General features: G+C 59.6%; 1 protein-coding gene across 4 annotated transcripts in view; it reads right to left on the minus strand.

The window, feature by feature from the left end:
• Positions 1 to 1,433: 1,433 nt before the first annotated feature.
• Positions 1,434 to 20,762, minus strand: part of PITPNM3 (PITPNM family member 3) — an 88,060-nt gene continuing 68,731 nt past the window's right edge. For all 4 annotated transcript variants that reach the window (XM_059669002.1, XM_059669001.1, XM_059669003.1 and 1 more), the window contains 11 exons: positions 20,155 to 20,303; positions 18,869 to 19,039; positions 17,442 to 17,636; positions 16,776 to 16,924; positions 14,251 to 14,367; positions 11,308 to 11,424; positions 10,814 to 10,962; positions 10,475 to 10,624; positions 7,733 to 7,916; positions 4,669 to 4,797; positions 1,434 to 2,751 (listed from right to left, as the gene is read on the minus strand). In XM_059669002.1, the coding sequence (XP_059524985.1) occupies positions 2,449 to 2,751; positions 4,669 to 4,797; positions 7,733 to 7,916; positions 10,475 to 10,624; positions 10,814 to 10,962; positions 11,308 to 11,424; positions 14,251 to 14,367; positions 16,776 to 16,924; positions 17,442 to 17,636; positions 18,869 to 19,039; positions 20,155 to 20,303 (1,813 nt within the window). In that variant the 3' untranslated portion in view covers positions 1,434 to 2,448. The remainder of the gene's footprint in view (positions 2,752 to 4,668; positions 4,798 to 7,732; positions 7,917 to 10,474; positions 10,625 to 10,813; positions 10,963 to 11,307; positions 11,425 to 14,250; positions 14,368 to 16,775; positions 16,925 to 17,441; positions 17,637 to 18,868; positions 19,040 to 20,154; positions 20,304 to 20,762) is intronic.

Genomic DNA, 20,762 nt, shown 5'->3' on the forward strand with positions numbered 1-20,762 from the left:
ATTCGCCAGGAAACAGCCGACTGGGGCCACAGGACTGCTTGGGGAGGGGCAGCGGCCCCTCCGGAGAACAACACGAGACTCGGCTCTTTGTTTTTCTCCAACAAAACTGGACGAACAAAATGCAACAAACCACCATTAGAGAAAGTGCTTATTGGTTACAGTTGCTGTGAAAAGCAGAACTGAAACCTACGACATCGAGTCTGATCACTAGACAGAACCACACAGTCACACCCACTAACACTGTGAGAGCGCCTGCTCGCAGCACTCACTGTACACCCTCACATCCCAGGTGAGGCTTCGGAGCCCCATCAGAGCTCCAGAAAGGAAGGGGGGCCCTCCCCCTAGGTCCCACATCCCAGCTCCCACCCCCAAAATCAGCATGGACACAAATTCCCCAGTGTCCGGCATGCCTGCTCCCTCCGGCTCCAAGCCTGGGGTTCTCAGGAAAGGCAGAGGGAATCGGAGGGGGGGAGAAGGATCTCACGCTAATTATTTTATCATTTGAGAGTAATACATCAGTGCCTTCTGCAAAGAGGAGATGGGGTTTCAGAGAATCAGAATAAGTCTGCCCAAGTTGAGTTCAGGGCTATTTGGGAGGGGAGGGAAGGATTAGGGTTGAGGTGGCTAAGCCACATGAGCTGGTGCCTCAAGGACGCTGAGAAAGATGTCATGTGAAGGAGCAATGTGAACTGCCGGGAGGCAGGACCAGAGACGAAGCCTGGGGTGACCGCCCCTTCCCAGCGGAGTTGCACGGTGCTGCTGAAATGCAGGTGCAGGACTGAAGGGACGCAGAGAGCTGGCAGACAGGTAGGCTGGGGTGGCAGGAGCAGGCAGACTGGAGAAGACACATTTCTAGTCGAGAGAGCAGGGCCAGGGGCTGGGATCCCTGACCCCTCCAGCCCAGTCGGGCGCCCTGTTTGCCAGTGGTGCCAGCCACCCCCACCAGCAGCGGCCGGCCATCGGGGAAGACACTGGCCACATGGGAACTGCAAGAGGTAGACATTGAGCAGAAGCGACACTGAGCTGACACAGGTGCCTGCTGTGTATGCAGCTGTCCGGGCGCTGGGGCGGCCTGGTCCGTGACACAGAGCACTGGGCCGCCTCAGTGACAGCACGAGGGGCTCAGAGCCTGGCCCGCGCTGCAGGAGACCAGTGCCCAGGCCAGGGGCCCAGCAGCACGAGGGCCTGGACAAGCTTGGAGGGGCCCCAGGTGAGCTAAGCCCCACCAACCTCAGGGGATGATCCAGGAGGAAGTTATGGGCACCCAACCAAGCTGAGTGGCAAAGGGGAGGAAGGGGAATACAACAGTTTGAGCCAAAACTACCCCAGAACTCTGGGATCTCAGCTCTACACCTTCCAGGAGCTAAAAGGGAGGAATCAGACTGGGCTGCGCTGGAGAGGAGGAGCCAGATCCATGCCCTCTGGGCGTACAAAACCACCTCTCCAAGGAGCTGGGACCTCTCCCCCAGCCCCAGGGGCATCTCTCCGAAGCGGTGGGGTAATAGCTGCTCCCTCCCGCCCACTCTAAGTCCCACTCTCCGACTGTGGGGACAGGATGGATCCCTGAGCCCTCTGAGGAGCTCAGGGCCTGGAAAGCCTCATGGGGCAGAAGTGCGGGATAGCCTAAGAGTCAAAACGCGCCCCCATCGGATCTCAGCTGGGGAGATCCCGCAATTACATAGGAAGGCAGGGCCCAGAGAGGGCAAGCAGCTGGCTCAAGGGCTCACAGCCAGCCCAGCTAGGCCAGAGCCCAAGGCCGCAGCCTCCCAGGGGACGGCACCAGGCAGGACTCCAGAAAGAGGAACAACTGCCCTCCGGCCCACAGGAGAGTGGTGAAGGTACTGAGGACAGAAGGCGGGACTTGAACAGCTGCAGGACAGCCCGTCAGCACCAGACCCCTCCCCCCAGGGCTGGGGACAGACACCTGAACATAGCTTGGCCCAGGGGGCACCCTCTTCTCTCCCAGAAAGTGGCTGCTTTGCCATAGGAGAGCCACGCCCAAGGTGGTGACTCAGGATATCAGGCACCAATGCCACTCGCCTCTCCTCCTGCCAGCGGCCCTGGATCCCCGGTCTGGGGGCTTCTCCCTTCGGGGCCTGCCTCGCATGACCTTGGAAGCCCGGAGGACCCAGAAAGATGGTCGCCTTTGTCCAACACTCCAGCTCCGGGCAGGCCTGCACCCACCTCACAGACATCAACCCCGATTAGGGCTTGAAGCCGCAGGCACCCGGGAGGCAGCAGTGGCTGCACTGAGACCGGGGATCTCACCCCCTGGCAGCCGAGGGAGCCCCCCAAGGCCGGGTAGGGCCCCTCCCCCCTGTGGTCAGACACTACTGGACAGACACGGGAGGGAAAAAGCAAGAAAGGGCCTGTGACCGGGAGAAGGCAGCCGCTCCCGTCCCCGCAGGCAGCCAGGTAGGGGCCCCCTGCTCCGAGCACAGCCCACCCTCAGGGCACCGACTCGAACTTGGGGGTCCCGCGCGCCCAGCTGAGCGCGGACAGGGGCCGCTCGTGGTCCTTGTCGGACTCGGGCTGGCTCTGGGCGCGCTCGGGCTTGGGGTTGGCGGGCGGGTCGGGCTGCTGCACCGACAGGGTCCTGCGCAGGTGGCTGCGCTTGCGGAGGAAGTCGGGCTGCGCGTGGAGGCCGAAGCTGCCCTTGCGCAGGACCATTCGCGAGTTGTTCTTCTTGGGGCGCGCGCGGTGGCCGGTCTCCAGGGCGGCCAGGTGGGCGGCGTAGCCCTCGCTCAGGAACTGCGGAGGGGACAGGAGTCAGGCCGGCGGGGCAGGCCGGCGCCTGGTCCTGCCCCACCCCGCAGCGTCACCCTTTATCTGGGACACCCCATCATGGGGTCTCCAGCTCTTCCGTGGGACCTGCAGGAAACTGGACGCTCTTACCATTCAAGGCTCCCGCCCCGCTTTGGACGCCTGAGCCCTCACGTCTATCTGGACCTGTGGGCCTTCTGGATCCTCTGGATTCTTGCGGGGAGCAGGGGTTGGGGGGGGTGTGGGGGGGGGACTCTCATCCTTATCACGTTCGCTAAAATCCCAAACTGTAAGTCTCTCCCACCCTCCGCCTTCTACCCGGGGGAACTTAGCCATGCTCTGGCCCCGTCAATGGCCCCCTTGCCATTCCTTTCCACTGTGTGCTCAGCCTGCTGCTCAGTGTGGTCTCTGCGCCGGCAGCAGTCTCAGGCCCCACCCCAGACTACAGATCTGAACCGGCATTTAAACAATATCCCCATGTGACCCAGGAGGCATTTAGAGTTTGAGATCAGCACTGCTCTAGGGATCCCCACTCAGGGGTCCCTCCACCGTCACACTCAGCATGGCCCCGAAAGCTCACTGCCTTCCCCTCCATCTGCTCCTCAACCGGCTTCTCCCCAAGCCGGAAACAGGATGCCCTCCTTGCCTTTCCCTTCCTGCGTCCCACACATCGGAACTGCCATTACCAGATCCAGGCCATCTTCCTAAAAGTGCCTCTCAGGCCCTCCCACCTCTCTCCCCTTCCACTGCCCTGCCACCTCCTCCCACCCGCCTGCGGCCTCTGAATTGCAAACACTCCACAGACTCAGAGCCCCGACCGGCAAGGCACACGGGCCACACGTGCACTGCCACCCCCGCCCCTCTCCCACTGCCCAAAGCAGAGGCCACACACGCACTGCCACCCCCGCCCCTCTCCCACTGCCCAAAGCAGAGGCCACACACGCACTGCCACCCCCGCCCCTCTCCCACTGCCCAAAGCAGAGGCCACACACGCACTGCCACCCCCGCCCCTCTCCCACTGCCCAAAGCAGAGGCCACACACGCACTGCCACCCCCGCCCCTCTCCCACTGCCCAAAGCAGAGGCCACACACGCACTGCCACCCCCGCCCCTCTCCCACTGCCCAAAGCAGAGGCCACACGCGCACTGCCACCCCCGCCCCTCTCCCACTGCCCAAGGCACACGGGCCACACACGCACTGCCACCCCCGCCCCTCTCCCACTGCCCAAAGCAGAGGCCACACACGCACTGCCACCCCCGCCCCTCTCCCACTGCCCAAGGCACAGACCACACGCGCACTGCCACCCCCGCCCCTCTCCCGCTGCCCCCATGTCACATTCGGCCAAGCTGGCACTGGCAGTTCCCAGAATACACACGTTCTCTGTCCCCTCCGACCTTTGCTTTTGCCGCTGCCTCTGTCACTAGTGCTCCTCCAACCGCAGGCCCTTCTAGGACAAGGCCTCACACTTCAGAAAGCCGGCCTTGCTCCGAGTGCAGGGTACCTGTCCTTGTCTGGGGCCCCCCATTCTGTGCTCCCCCTTCATTCACTATGGCTCCTGCACACCGCACTGTCCTTGTCTGCACATGCTTCCATCTGCCTACTAGGCTGGATGACACGCCACCGATTCCACCCGGGACTCTCCCTGCAACACAGGGCGTTTCAAGGCAGGTGTCCAGCAGTATTTGCTGAAGGAAGGAAGGAAGGAAGGAAGGAAGGAAGGAAGGAAGGAAGGAAGGAAGGAAGGAAGGAAGGAAGGAAGGAAGGAAGGAAGGAAGGAGGGAGGAGCAGATGAAGGAATGAGCAGATGAAGGAATGGGCAGAAAGAAGGGAACGACCACCTATCCCCCTTACTCTTTCCCTGGCCCCCACTCCACGACCCCCAGCCCCAGCTCCGCCTCCACCCACCTGGCACTGGGTTTGGTACTTCTTGGTGGGCCGGCCCACGATGAAGATCTGGGAGGGTGGCAGGCCCAGCACGCTGTAGACGGAGATGTCCTTCGTGGAGCCATAGGCAGCGCTGATCTTGATGAAGCACTGAAACACAGAGCAGCTCATGGAGGGAGAGGGCAGCTCAGTCAATCCCCCCCCCCCCCCAAACCAGTGGATTCCTGTATCCCCATCTCCCAGGAAATTCCTTCTGAGGGTGGGGGGGGGGGGGCTTCTCTGTGCACCGATAGAATCCAAGTCATGGGTCTGCCTTGAAGTGGCCTCCCTTCTCTGCACCTACCCTACACCCTGGCCCAATCCAGGGTTCTGCCTGGAGAAGCCAGGACCACACCGTCAGCTGAGCAGCACTATTCGTAGGTCATGTGAGAATGAGGCAAAGCGCTCCTTTGTGGACAAGGAAGTTGCGTGCCAGGTTCCCAGGTGTCCATGTCACAGAGCCAGTCTCGTCTGTCCTCCAACCCTGTGCCATCCCCACCGCACCAGGCTGTAGGCGCCATCTGGCCACGGCCTGGTGCTGGCTGGTCTGATGGCCCCCCCAGAGCCTCATCCAGTCAGAGGATGGCTCAGCTCCTCCTCATTCCAGCATCACTTCCAGATCCTCGCCCACCCCACCGGGAAGAAACCCCACCGCCTCTGAGGTGCTCACCATCTCGCGGCTCCTCACTTTGAGCCCCCCATCAACGTCATCTTCTCTCCCATGCACCCTCCCCCCAAGTTCACTGGAGACTCTTGGTCCCAGCTTTTCTTCCTCCTAAGTCCCACCATCACTGGGATGACTTCCTGTCCACATGGATGACCCACCCAGTGTCTTGCCTTCTTTAAGGTCAATGACTAGCACCTCCAAGACTGGACCGGAACAGCCCCTCTGAACTCTGAACCTTCGCTTTCCCACGCTGACCCCCCGCCCCTTCCCTCTATGGCTCTTACAGCCTCTGGCCTTTTCCCACCTGCATTCTCTGCACACCTCTCCTGCCCCCCCCCCCCCCGCCCTCACCCTGCCCGGGCTCCCCGTGGCTTCCCTGGGTTCTCTCTCCTCCTCCTTGCATTCTCCAGCCCCTCATCCTCCAGCCCCTCTCCAGCCCCCGCCCCCCCCCCCACACACACACACACAGACACACACATACACACACACACCCCTCAGCCTGGACTTTCTCCATATCCACTTCTCCATTTCTACAAGCTGGCTGCTGAGAGCGTCTGCAACACCACAGAACCACCCAGCTCTGGCCCTGCATATGCTTTCTGCTCCCCACCCCCCAAAAAACTGCCGATTTTGACTTCCTTCCCTGAGCTGCTACCAGGCCTGGGTGTCGAGCCTGAGAGGGCTTTCTCAGCCCACTGGCCCTCTCCTCATTAGCTGGTTTTCCCCAACCTGCCTTTAGCCCAAAGGAAGGAGCAGTTTCTTTGCCCCTCCCAGTCCCACCTCCTGATTCGCCCCAGCTCACTCCTGCAACCTCAGTCCAGCGAGTCCACGCCCACCCACACTACTGCCCCTCGGAGCCGAGACCCACCTTCTCCGCTCCCACCCCACGGCTCTGCCCCTCTGACCTTCTGAGGTGCCCCTTCTTCACCAAGGCCGGCAGGGTCCAGCCTTCATCATAAGGACATTTTCCTTCACAAGGACACTCCCTCCTTCTTGAAACCTTCTCCTGCCCGATCCCAGGAAGCTCCTCCCTCCTGCCTCCTCCCATCTGGCGCCCTCTGGTTCCTCTGCTGCTCCCCTTGCTGCTCTTGGGGGCTCAGCACAACCCCTCTCACCCCCGCCCATGGCTTCACTGGCCTGCTTCAGCTGGGGCTGACATGGCGCGTGTCCGATGGCCATACCAGCCTCAATGTGTCCACACATGAGCTCAACTTCCCCCAGCCTGGTCCCCTTTCACTTCATTCATTCATTCATTCATTCACTCATTCTGCTAACATGTATTGCTTGCCCGCCCTATGTCATCATTGCCCCATTTGTTGGAGATACATTGGTGACAAAACAGCCACCACTGTGCCTCCATGGAGACTACAGTCAGGTCAGGTCAGTAGCACCTGGATTTCTCCTGGTTACTCAAGAGCAGGGGTCTTCAAACTATAGCCCGTGGGCCACATGCAAATACAAATATTGTATTTGTTCCCATTTTGTCTTTTTACTTCAAAATAAGATGTGTGCAGTGTGCATAGGAATTTGTTCATAGTGTTTTTTTTAAACTATAGTCCGGCCCTCCAACGGTCTGAGGGACAGTGAACTGGCCCCCTGTTTAAAAAGTTTGAGGACCCCTGCTCAAGAGGGACATCTCAGAGCCCCTCACTCCCTCCATGAAACCATCACTGGGTCCTGGCAATTCTAACTCCTGATTTGCCCATGCCTTTCTCTCCACCCCATGGCTACCACTAGACTCTGGTCTTCCGGTCTCTCATTGGTCAACAGCTTCCTAACTGACATCCCTGCCTCTTGCTTCTCCCACTAATCTGCTCTCCACAGAGCTGCAGGGGGGATCTTTCTCCAGCCCAAGTTAGACACTGCCACTTTAAGCTCTTCCATGGCTTTAAGTTCTTCCATAGTTCCCCACTGGCCTCAGCGGAGAGTTCACGGTCTGGGCCTGGCTTCTAAGGTTTTCAAGACCTGCCAACCTCAGGTCCCTGAAGAGCTCCAGGACCTCAGCTCCCAACTGGCCTTGCTCTGCCATGACATGGGTGCCTATTAAATGAATAACCAACTGCAGAGACAAGAGGGTAGGCTTTAGGGTCAGGAGATACAGGATGCCAGTCTGCCTCTGAGATCCTGGGCAAGTCGGTGAGCCTCCCTTTCCTCATCTGTCACTGGAGATAACAGTACCCACCTGGAAGGGCTGTAAAAGGACCCACCGAGATCCACGCGCGTGAGCTTTGCCAACTGGCCATCCACGTGCACGATGGGAGGTGGTGGGGTAAAGGGATGAGGGCCCACGGGGTTGAGGGAGGAGGGAAGGAGTGTGGAGGAGAGTCCTGGGGGCCGCATCCCCTCCCGGCCGCAGCCCCGCCCCCGCTGGCCGCTCACCTCCTGCACGAGGTTGCGGAGGAAGATGGCTTTCTGCCGCAGCGGGTCGTGCACCAGCCCGTCCGAGAAGAAGATCATGCCCTGTGGGAAGTTGTGCTGGGACAGCCAGGAGACCACCCGCTGCTTCTGCATGTCCGGCCGCCCCGTGATGTAGAGGATCATGTAGCCCAGGTCTTGCCAGTGCCTGGTGAGAGGGCATTGCAGCATCCAGCCCCGCCCAGTCCACCCGCTGACCGGGCGGTCTGCCCCGCCTGCTGCCTTCCTTATCCCACTGTGCAGCAGGAGAGTGCAAGCTGGCCCCGGGCAGCCAAGCAGCTCTGTGTGACCGGGGGAGGCCAAGCTCAAGGGCACAGCATGGAGGCCACTAGTGAGGAGAGGGCTTATGGCCTCAGGGCACTGGGGAGCCAGGAATGGCTTTTAGGCAAAGTTAGATTTGTGATTTACAAACATCACCATGGCAACAGGGGCTAATAGTGCAGCACCTGTATAAAGCACAGCATGCCAGGGACATTTGGGGTTAATGCATTTATTTCATCCTTAGCATGGCCTGCGTGGTAGTTGCCAATATTATCTCCATTTCACAGACGTGAAAACTGAAACCCTGGGGTTAATTAACCTGCCCAAGGTTGCAGGCCCAGGTTAGATTGAAGTGTGTGTGTGTGTGTGTGTGTGTGTGTGTGTGTGTGTAGGGGGGAGGGGTGTGTGTGGAGCAAAGGGCCCTGCCAGGAGGCTCCTGCAGTGGCCCAGGCAGACCTGGGGCTGAGCTAAGGCTGAGAAGTGGATTACAGTGGGAGGATGCAGTAGGACCTGGTAGAATGAGAGGCTGGCTCCCTGATTGGAGGAGGAAGGAGGGCGGCAAAGGGAAAGGGGAGGAATCAAAGGCGCTTATCTCTGGTTCCAGAAACTTGAATGACATTGGCAGCACCACAGAGGACATGGGCAGAGGGGGCAGGAGTCGGGGACCAGTGGCTGTGAGCATGCGGTGCCTGTGGGCCATCCAAGAGAGATGTCCAGGCCTCAGGGGCTCAACTGGGAGGATGTGCCCATCCTCCAGCTCTCCAGGCCCCTCCTCCAGAAGCCTGCCCTGCTTCCCAGGCAGAATCAGCTCTCCTCTCTGTGCTCCGCACAGCACAGTGGGATAAGCGCTCCTGCTCTGAGCGCTCTGCTGCCTTGCATGGCATCCTGGCTGGGAGAAGTCAGCTACGCGCAGGCCTGTTGGCGAGCTTCTGGGGCACTAGCCACCCACTGGCCACTACAGATGGGGGGGTTCCAGACCTGCCAGGTGACTGAAGAGATTGGGGTGGGTTTTGTAACAATGCATGGGCCCCGGTGTCACCCCCAGAGAGTCTGGTTAGACTGACGTGGGATCCATTGATCTGTGATGACAAAAAGCAGCGTCTGATGGGCAGCAAGGTTTGGGGAGCACCGAGTGGCCCCAGGAGCCCGCGGGAAAGAGGGGCGAGCACCAGAAGGATCCCCAGAGAGGAAGGACCAACCACAGCCTCCCTTCCCCAGCTGCGGGATACTGCCAGGGAGGGCTTCGGAGAAGATGTTCAAGGGAATAAGTGGCACAGACTTATGCGGGGGGGGGGGGGGGTGCCCCCTGAGATGCCATTGGGCCTGTCCATGACCTGTTCCCACAGGGCATCATGAGGTCAGCAGTCTCCCAGGAGCCAGGACAGTATTCTCTCCCCAAAGCGGTCACTGCCACTGGGGTGAGGCCGGACAGTCACCATCCCAACACCCAGGACTCCCAGGACCCAGGACCTGTTCCACTCTTGGGGTTCTAGTCGCTTGGAGTGACCACACTCGCTGATAACCAACAGGATGCAATGGGAAGGGCTCTGTGCCTCCCAGGCCTGGGCCGTATGAAGGCTTGCAGCTTCCACCTGGATCTGGGACCCAGGGGGAGCCAGCCACCCTGTACAATGTCTGAATAGCCCGAGGCCTCCCAGGGCAGCAGCCACAGGGAGAAACAGAGCCCCCAGACAAGGAGCAGCAGATGCAGTCAGGAGCCAGCCCTCCTGAACATCCAGCCCAGGGGAGCCTCAGACACCCCCGGCCCAGACCACCTTCTGACTGAAATCGCTAGAGACACCCCACACGAGAGCCCGACAGTCCAAAGAACCATGAGACAGAATAATAATTATTATTTTAAGCAGCTAAGTTTGGAGCCATTTGTTACACAGCAGGAGATCATCAGAGCACACGGATTTATCCTGATTCGGGTCAGAACGTGAGAGACCAGGCCCGATTCCCTGCAGAGAATGCTCAGATAGAGTCAGTGGTTCTCAACCTTGGCTGCACATTAGAATCACCTGGAAATTTGTTTTAAATCCTGATTTCTGGGCCTCATCCTCCGGACATTCTGTTTCTTTGTTATGGGGCGGGGCCACAACATTAGTAACAAAGAAACAGAATTTCCAGAGGATGAGGCCCAGAAATCAGGATTTTTAAAAGATTCCCAGGTGATTCTAATGTGCAGCCAAGGTTGAGAACCACTGAGTTAGAGTAAGCGGAGGAAGGAGGGCAGGGCGGGCGGGGGATCTGGTCTAGAACACGGCAGGAAGTATCTGAGGAAAGCAGGTAAATTAACACCGGAGGTGAAGCTAAGGCTTCGGGCTCCTGGCCCCGAGGCCAGTGGGATTCCTAGAGGAAACCAGAAAAAGCTTATCTCTCTCCCCCAGGTCCGCTGGCTCCTGCCCGCGGGGGACACGTCCCTTGCAGGGAAGTAGCACTCACCGCACAACGTCCACTGCCCCCGGCCGGACCTTGGGGTCACTTCCCATGATGGACACGCTGGCGGCAAAGGACCCGTCGATGCTGAATACCACGCACTCCATGCCACGGGGCAGCACCGTGAGGTAGCTCATCGCACAGGTCTGGTCGCCCCTGAAAAGCACCGCTGGTGGTCAGCCATGTGCTCGGGTCAGGGGTTAAGCCGGGGGCCAGCGGTCAGTCTGGGGCCAGGGAATCTGAGGACGACTTCGGCCGTTTTCTCTCTCCCCTCAGGCAGGGATGAGGCCCCGTCTTCCGGAGAGGCTCAGCCGGAAGGGCCAGGGCAGTGGTCCTGGGTCTCACCTGACCACCATCTTCACGGGGTACACGCCCACCCCCAGGCGCCGGGGCCTCGGCACGCTGTAGGTGATCCGGCCGCTGCTGTTGGTGATCTCCGTGTCCAGGTGCACCCAGCGGCCCGAGGACGGCTCCGCCATCACCAGGATGTCCACCTGCAGGCAGCGAGGGGGCCAGGGAACGCACTGAGACTGGGGCGCTGCAGGCTTGGCTGGGGGGCTCGGCCAGGGAGCTCTCTGCCAAAACAGGACTCGGGGCTTGGGGTCCTGCCGGATGTTTCCTGGTTCCTACCACCGTCTCTCCCCACTACAGCCACCACTGGCCCCTCAGATGCACCAAGTTCACCCCTGCTTCCCGGCTTGCTCCCCCCCTCCCCGAACCTCCCCAGGCAGGGTGTCTCCCAGCTCAGCCTCCCAAAGCCCTCAGCCCACGTGCCATGTGGTACCACGAGGCACCTGGTGCACGCGTGGGGAGTCGAGGGGGGGTGCCCAGCCTCTTACCTTCTCTCCCGTCAGAGCCACCATGTCCAGGGGCCCGTACATGAACCGTCCCACCAGGACCTGGGGGCCGTCTTCGGCGGCAATCACGTCGTTGGCCCGGTGGTTGGCAGTGACGTTCTGCAAGGACAGAAACAGCTCAGCTTTTGCATAGGGGCTGGAGGGACATGGACCTGCTAATGCCTTCCTATGAGCCCCCATTAGGGCTCCCAAGACACGTTCACACGAGCAAAACAGACCCTAAGACCCTAACGCTGTCCCCGTCGAGTGCTGGGGTCCCTGGTGAGGAGCATCCTCTGCTCTCTGTTGTCCCCACGGCCCCGAGGAACCGCCAGTCCTCACAGCCTGGCACCCTCCTAGCTTCCTAGGCTGGAAACTGCCAGTCCACTCACTTCGCTTCTTCCTTCCGCCTCTCTGCTCACACCCGCAGCCATTCACCGTCTGTCTCTTCTTCGTGAGGATGTACAAGAGCCGGGAGGATCGTGCGCCTGACACCAGCTCCTCCGCCGAGCCACTCGCGGCCACTCTGGTGCCCTTCCCTTGCTGAGTCCCTACCCCACCCCGCCCCGCCCCACCCCACCCCACCCCACCCACCCCGCCCCGCCCCGCCCCACCCCGCCCCGCCCCGTCCCACCCCGCCCCGCCCCGCCCCGCCCCGTCCCACCCCGCCCACCCCACCCCACCCTACCCCACCCACCCCGCCCAGCCCCGCCCCACCCCACCCCACCCCACCCACCTCGCCCCAGAGGGTCCGGAGCCATCCCAACATCCCAGCCTTCTCCCCTTCCAGCGTCAGTTCATTCTGCAGCTCAGAGGCCTCCACTGGCCATCACCCCCGCTCCCCGCCTGGCTTCAACACCGCAGCCACTCAATCGGGTGGCCCTTCCCCTACAGAACTGCCCACATGGCACCTCTACCCCACGCCGTGTTCTCTCTCGCCTGGGCTCTGCTAATGGCTTCTTAATGAAGCTCCATATTCAAAAACAGACCCCCAGCAGGTCCACCAGCTTTTTAAAGCACCAATCTGTTAACCCCAGGAACCCCCCAGATGAAGTCCAAGCCATGAGCTCAGGATTAAAGCCCACGCAGCCTTTCAGCCCTCTTTCCTGCTCCCCTTCCAAGCCCCTCTGGTCCTTTCAGGCTGGGCTCTGCAGTGGCCTCCAGGCTTTGGCTCACACTGGGCCCCTCACACTACATGCCATCGCTGGCCTCCTGCCCCCCTATTCCAGCACATCCACTATGACCTGACTCAATGTTGTCCCCTCCCAGAAACACTGCTTGGACACCTCAAAAGGGCCTCTACCTCCTCTCAGTCCCCAGGGAATTTTAATTCAGTTCAACGAACATTTGCAGCCACCTCGTCTGCATAGGTCCCTCGGCTGGGCTTGGAGGACACAAAGAGGAACCAGTCACTAACCCTGCCCTGGGGACACCCCATCAAGGGCGGGACCCAGGCCCCTCACGGGAACACGGGAAGGGTAGGGGGGAAGAGTTGGTTCATGGAAACAAGCACATGGAAAGATGCTCGGCCTTACTAGTTAGTCATCAAGGAAATGCACATCAAACTACAATGAGATACCATTTCACACCCACTAGGATGACTGGAATCCAAAAGACAGATAATAACACGTGTTGGTGAGGATGTGGAGGACTCAGAACCCTCGTACACGGCTGGGGGTATGGAAAGTGATGGTGCTGCTTTAGACAAATTTTGCAGTTCCTCGAATTATTAGAGTTACCCTTTGATCCAGCAATTCTACTCCTAGGTATATGCCCAGGAGAAAGGAAAACATCTGTTCACATAAAAGCCTGCACACGAATAGTTAGAGCAACATTATTCATCCTGGACAAAGGGTAAAAACTGATTCATGGGTAAACAAAAATGCAGTACATCCATACAATGGAATATTATTCAGCCATAAAAAGGAATGAAGTACTGATACATGCGATCACATGAAAACATGATGCCAGGTGAGAGAAATCAGACACAAAAGACAACATATTGTGTTATTCTGTTTATGTGAAATGTCCAGAATAGGCAAATCTGTAGAGACAGAAAGTAGATCGCTGATTGCTTAGGGCTGGGGGATGATGGTGAAAGGGTGCTTCTTTTTGAAATAATGAAATGCCAGGTTGCATACATCTGTGAACACACCAAACCTATTGAATTTTAAGTGGGTGAATAATACCTGAGTTATAGCTCAATAAATATGCCAAAACACAGAAGAGTCCATTCATGGAGCACTGAGCACCTTCTACCTTTTAGGACTCCTTGTGGGGTCTCCGTCTGGATCTTCCCACCAGACTGGAAGTGTCCCCCACAGCAGTGGCTGTGTCTGTAAACCCCTATTCCCCACTCCCTCCCGAGAAGAGGACCAGGGACACAGGGGGCACTGATTGTTTACTGAGTGAATAAATCAATGTGCATAGCAAACTCCTATTTATATTTCAATGCCCTTTAAAGATGACTCCTCATGGAAGCCGTGCATGTCCTGCCCTGCAATTCTCCTTTCTTTCTCCTTCCTACGCTTTGCCTCCCTCTGTCATGGCAAATCTCTCTCCAGACCATAGTTGGTGAGTCAGGCTGTGAGCCCTGTAATCCTGGACAGGGCTCTTTCCACTTCACATGTACATCTTAGAGGCCCTGCACAGAGCAGTTGCTCCGTGATTGGCACCTCACCATCCCTAGTGCCCTGGACCCCCATTCTTCGGGTTCCTCTGGATTCAGGCCACCTGGAACCAACTCTCCCATCTCACACACACCCCCAAACCCCACCCCACCCCCACTGCAGCACCCTGGGCCTCATCTAAGCATGGAGCCCAGTATGTGTGAGCGCTCAGGTCTGAGGGGCAAATCAAAGGCCTCACCTGCCATGTGAATGCCCCAGCCCCCAGGGCAGCCCCACTTCACCTCCCAACCAGTGCGTGACTCCCACCAGCACATACCCGCAGCTTGACCTGGGTCCTCTTACGAAGCCACTTCTCTCGGGGGTTAGTGGGGCTCAGGGTGGCAGGATCCAAGCCGTCGCTCTCCTTGATGGTCACACTCTCATAGCGCATCACCTGATAGACGCCAAGCAGGGCTCCAGGTCAGGCCATCTCCACCCCTCCTCTACCCTCCCAGGGTGTCAGGGCCCATCAGCTTGCAGCCAGAAGGCCCACCCCAAGCCTCCTCACCTCCCAGCTTGGAGCCCTCAGGAGGCTGGAGACCCCAGGACCCATGTCCCCGCCCTCCTGTCCTGACTGCTGGGGCCAGAGCACAAGCCCACAAATGCTCTCTGGCCTGGGAGCAGCTTCTATCCTCCACACCCAGACTGCACAGCTATCTGTGTCTGTACCCATTCTCTGCCTTCCCTCCTGTTAGGTAGGGGACCCTCACCTAAGGTCGCTGAAGCCCTGATCCCAGCCCCTCCTGCCACTCAAGGCCATTGCTCCTGCAGCATTCGCTCTCAGTCCTAATGGACTGATCAGTCCCTCTCCACTGAACCACTCTCCTTTGCATACAAATATGCTATAATCGCGCTCACCTTAAAGAAAGAAAAAACACTCTCTCTAGGACCCCTGGTGTCTCTCCAATGATCATCACATTTCTGCTCTCCCTTACCCTGTGCTCTGTCTCCCCTCCCTCCCTGCCTCCTCCCTCTGCCCACTCCAATCAGGCTTCTGTCCCCACTGCTCCACTGAAGCCATTCTCGACAAAGCCCCGCCCATGACTTCCATTCTGCCCCACTCAAAGGTCCTCTCTCATCCATCCTCTCTTGCTCTTCAGTGATGCCTCCTCCTCTCTCTCTTGGAGCTGCAGGACTCAGCCTTGAACTTCTCTCTCTATGGAAACTCCCTCAGTATCTGTGGTGTTGTGATTTATCATAAGAAATATATATTTGTTTTTCATCCCCATTTATGCCGCAGAGCTTCTAAAATCCTTATCATTTCCCAAGTGATGAGAGCAACAAAGGTGTCTTTTATGTTAGTGAGGTGACTTGGCGGGGGGAGGGAGGGCTGGCTGCTAGGGAAACCAACCTTGTGAATAGATGGTTTAAATTTTCAGTCCCAACCCCTAACCTCCAGAGAGCAGAGAGGGGCTGGAGGTTGGCCAGTGGCCAACGATTTACTCCATCGAGCCTAGTAGGAAAGCCTCCATAACGACCTCCAAAAATAGGGTTCGCAGAGCTTCCGGCTGGGTGAGCACGTGGAGATTTGGGAAGAGCAGCATCCCAGAGGAGGCAGGGAAGCTCCCCCCACTTCCCCACACCTTGTCCTATGCGTCTCTTCCATCTGCCTGTCCCTGAGTTATATCCTTTTATAATAAACTGTCAGCTAGTAAGGAAAATGTCTCTGAGTTCTGTGAGCCGCGCTAGCAAATTACAGTAATCAGGCCCCAGGAAGGGAAATGGGAACCTCTGACCAGTCCATCAGAGGCCCAGGAGGCACCCGGACTTGCAGCTGGCGTCTGAGCGGGGCGGGTCAGCCTTGTGGGACTGCTCCGTTACCCTGTGGGATCTGAGCTATTTCCAGGTAGGCAGTGTCAGAACTGCGTTGAATTGTATGGCACCCGGCTGGTGTTGGAGAATTGCTCGGTGCGGGGAAGATGCCACACTTTGGAATTGGTGTCAAAGTCGGAGCATTGTACCTGTCACCCTGTCACTGGCTTTAAATGCCATCCGCGCTCTGATCACCCACATTTTTATCGCTAAGCCTGACACCTTCCCAAGCTCCGGACTTTCTACTCCCCTTCTCTCTCAACATCTGACAGGCATCTCACCTTCCCAGGCCCAGATACAAGACTCGGTTTCCCCACCCCCACCCCTGCCCTGCTCCTCCCCAACCGTAAGGAATGGCCCTCCTGTAAATGTTCAAGTGGAAGAGGACCCGTAGGCTCCCCTCTCCCTTACAGCTCAGACGTCAGCAGGTCCCGTCACCACAGCTCAAACCCTCAGCGCCTCCACCACCAGCACCTCAGCCCAGCTGCCCTCGTGAGGTTGAGCTCCTGTTTGCCTCATGCTTTCTCCCCACAAACAGCAGCCTTCCTTCTAAAGACACAAGTCAGTTGATCTCTCTCCCTGGTTCAAAACTCTGCCATGGCTCCTGATTGGACCCTGCATAGCATCAGACTCCTGACCTTGGCCATCTAGGCTGTGTGTGGCCGGGGCCCGCCCCCTACCTCTGCACCCCCTCCCCCAGGCTCTCCCCACTCACTGGCCTGTGCCACCTACGGACCAGGGCACTGAGACCCACAGAGGGCAGGTCTTTATTACTCCGGTCTCCAAGTTGAAACTTGGGTGCATTCTCCCATGTAGTTTCTATCTAACTTTCTAGAAAGTACCAGGCTCCTTATGAAGCCCGTTGTCTGACCGTCGCCTTCCCACCTGGCTGAGTGCTGCAAGGACCTCCCAGCGGCCGGCGGCCGGCGCCCAGCTCTTCTCCAGACACAGAAGGGCAGGAGCCTGCAGCGGGCCCTGGGGGGGGAGTACCTGTCTCAGGATGAAGGCCACCACGTCCGTGGACTCCCAGTAGCTGGCGTGGAAGAGGTGGGGCAGCGCCACAGTGGGGAAGGCGGTGAGGACCTCGGGGCAGTACAGGGCGTAGTCGATGCGCTTGGCACCCCACCACTTGGCCGTGACTGTGGGGCCGAGAGGGAGGTGAGGACAGAGCAGACTGCCTGGGCCTGGACCCAAGGGGCAGTGTGGGACCCGTGCACAGGCGCAGTGATGGACGTCCCACTCGGGGTGCAAGTGCGAGGCCGGCACCCCGCTCACAATGAGCTCTGGGACATGGATTCCCGCCCCCCTCCCACCCACCCCTCCTCTAGGACACATGCTGCAGGGTGGTCCCCAGGAATGGGGACCCACAGAGGCGTCCATGGTCCCACCCCCAGGCTGCCGGTCAGCAGGATTCCCAGTGGGGAAACTGAATGCTGGCATCAGGGCTCTGGCCAAGGTCAGAGCTCAGTTTGTGCCAGGAGGGGTCATGGCTCATGCCACAGTCAGGGTCAAAGTTCTCTCTGAGGTCAGAGTTCAGTGTGATTTCAGCTACCCTTCCTCCCTGCCCCCAGCAGCTCTGGCGGTGGACCAGCGGCCGCCCAGAGGTAGGTTCCTCTCCCTTGAACCCAGGGAGACCCCCAGATGACCCTCACTCACTGCAGGAGGCGCCGACGGGTGCCAGGCTGTCTGAGGACTCGGAGCTCTCGCTGTGCGAGCTGCCCTGGCTCATCCTCCGCCCCGGGCGCTGGGACCGCGGGGCCTGAGGGGGCGAGGCGGGGGCATCCACCATCGGCGGGCTTCCCTGGGAGCTGCCCTCCAGGAAGAGGGCGCTGTGGGTGTGCAGGGCATCCGCTGGAGGGAGAACTTCGTCTCAAACAGAGCCACCAAGCTGTGCCGGCCCCACGCGGGTGGGAGGCAGGCACTCAGAGATGACCACCCCCGGCCCTGCTCTCTCACCCCAGACGGGCAACCTGCACCGCTCACCCCCCGGAGCCGGGCTGGGGCGCCTTCCCCATAATACATCGTCGGGTTTCATGTCCTCTAAGTTGTGGGCACAAATCAGGTTCCCAGCCATCACTCCTCCCCTAACAGAGCTGCCGAGGGCGCCCCTGGGAGAGGACCCTCAAACCCCAGCTAAGGTCACGGGTGACCCAAACCATGTGCTCTTGTATCAGACCTCCCCCCTGAGCTGCAAGGGCCTGTGGCTGAGCCCAGAAGAGCACGGGCACCGCAGCCTGGAGCTGGGGGGCGCTCTGGGGGCGGGGGCATGCCCTGACCGAAGAGGGACACATTATAGGGTCGGGGAGGGAGGTTTCAGAGCCTCGTCTGTCGGTGGAAGCTCCTGACAAAGCAGGACTTTGGAAATTGAGTTTTCATTGAAATGGGAGTTGGCGGGGGGGGGCAGGTTTACATCCTGCATGAGCCACAGACACAGCTCTCCCCCCACAATCTGGCCACACCTCTGAACAGGCTCAGGGGGGTGGAGCCAAGGCTCGCATCTCCAAGCCCCTGACTGTCCAGTACAGGCCTCCCCTTGGCCTCACTGGCCTCCCCAAACCCAAATGCCCTTGCTTCTGCTCGACCTAGAAGATCCCCCAACACCCCCCCCCCCCAGCTCTTCTCCAGCCATCCAAGAGCCTTGGTCAAAAGCCCGCTATTCGTGAGGCCTGCTGGGATGAGATACCTCCCGCCCTGCACCTCCGAGTGCAGGCTGGGCACTGGGCAACAGCACTCAGCTGGAGCCGGGCCTGCCAATGAGGTCTGACAGCGCGAGTGTCATGCTGGCCCCGGGCCCAGGAGCTTAGCCAGCAAGCTGGTCAGGGAGCAGAGCTCGGGTCTCTGAAACCCAAGCTGCTCCTATAGAGCAGGTGCTCGCACAGGTGGGCTGCTCGGAAAGCAGGCGCGTCAGCCGTTTGCCTGTCCTGTGCCCCCAGAGCACACGGCGCCTGCTCAGGTGGGTCTAGTCACTCCATCAGCTGACAGCTTGGAGAGGCTGGACCAGAGACGGGGACCCTGGAGTGCTCCTGGCTGGGGCCCGGCCTCTGGCTCAGCACATGCTCCCCCCACCCCCACCAGGAGCCTACCGAGGAGGAGGGACTGCCCATCGCCCAGCGGGAACCTTTGGTAGCGGGGCACGCTGACGGGCGGCACCAGGTGGAACTTGGGCTCCAGCAGCGGCTCAAGCCGTGAGGCGGAAGGGTCTGCGCAGTGGAAGAAGCTGTAGACCTGGCTGCAGGCCGGACGCACCTGGAGTCCTGGGAGCAACACAGGGAGCCCCTGGCTGGTCCCCGCTCACTCGGCCCTAGAAGGCTTCCCTGAGTGCAGCGTTGCGTAGCCTGCTCCTCTGCCCAAGAAATGCATGGCTCCCTGCCGCCACCAGCATCAAAGCCACACGTTCAGTTTGGCATTCAAGGCCTTGCCCATGGGTCCCACCTGGGAGCGCTGCTGTAGGCACCCAGACTGCACCACGGTGGCCATGTGAAAGCCCCCAGCAGGCTAGCTTTCCCTGGGCCTTGGCTCAAGCTGCCCTCCTCCCAGCAGGCCCACTTCCCCCTTTCAGCTCTCCACTCTCACTTAGTGGCTACCTGACCTATGCAGCCACCCAGGCTCTTTTCCTCAGGGTCAGCTGCCCCTTCCTCCAGCCCCCACCCAACTCCTAGCCTGGTGGTAGTTCTTGGTTTGCCAGAGCCGGCAGTATACTTCTCTCCCAGACCAGCAGGTGTCACCACTGAGGCCTTCTTCTCCTCCGTGCGTCTCCCTGTCCCTCTATGTCAGGGGACTGGACTGACCACGTCCAGGGAGCCTTAGGGTTCCTTAGTGACATCAGGGCAGCCGTGGGGTCCCGCCTCCTCTCTCTCCCCACGTCATGCAGAGCCCCGCCCTGTTTCTCTGTTCTGTACTGTAGGTCGTCAGTGAGCTCTGGGACAAAAGAAGTTTGAGAAGCCCTGGTGTGTGCATCTGCAAGGTGCCTCTAGCCTCTTGCATCCTCAGAATCATGGCTTAGCCACCTGCCATGAAACCACCTGGGAGTGTATTTCAGAGGAATGAGGACGGCATTCAAGGCTGTGGGCATTGCGTGAGCAAAGGCACCGAGGCGGGCCTGGCTGCAGTGGGCCTGCCTGGGCACTGGGGAAGGAGAGGGTGGGGGAGGGTGCAGGGAGGGTGGGGGAGGGTGCAGGGCGTCCGCTGGAGGGAGAACTTCGTCTCAAACAGAGCCACCAAGCTGTGCCAGCCCTGCTCTCTCACCCCAGACAGGCAATCTGCACCTCTCACCCCCCGGAACCTGGCTGGGACGCCTTCCCCATAATACATCGTCGGGTTTCATGTCCTCTAAGTTGTGGGCACACAACTTAGGCTGTGCCTCACCCACCGTCCAGCGCGGGCAGCACCGTCCTCCGCATGGCCAGGACCAGGCCCAGGGGCGAGCCGAAGAGGAAGAAGTCAGACACGTCAAAGTCCAAGCGGCCCAGGCTGACCGCAGAGGGCTCGGCCTCATCCTTCAGCATGCTCGAGTGGATGCTGGGGAGTGGGGAGACAGAGGCAGCGGGTTAGGGAAGGGCCGGGGAAGGGAAGCATCCGCTCAGCAGGGCGGCTTGAGGTCTGGGTACAGAGAGCCCAGCCCTCCATCTCTGGGGCCGGGCCCAGAACCAGAGACCACTCGCTGGACGCCATCAACACAAGCTGGCAACCTCTCAGCATTGGCCACCGAGGCCTGGCCAACATTTGGCGAAGGCAGGGGTCATCGGCCCACTCTTTCCGTAAAGGGCCAGATGGTAAATATTTTAGACTTTGAGGGCCATATGGTCTCCATCACATCTACTTAACTCCGCCGTGTAGCATGCGAGCAGCCACAGACGACACCTAAACAAATCCGCGCGGCCAATGAAACTCGATCCACCGCAACTGGCCGAGGACCTGGGCCCACTAAGCGTCCCACGCGCTGCCAGGCCTGCCCCTCGTGCCGGGGCTGTGATGGCC

The sequence above is a fragment of the Myotis daubentonii genome, chromosome 16, assembly GCF_963259705.1.
Source record: "Myotis daubentonii chromosome 16, mMyoDau2.1, whole genome shotgun sequence".
Lineage (NCBI taxonomy): Eukaryota > Metazoa > Chordata > Mammalia > Chiroptera > Vespertilionidae > Myotis > Myotis daubentonii.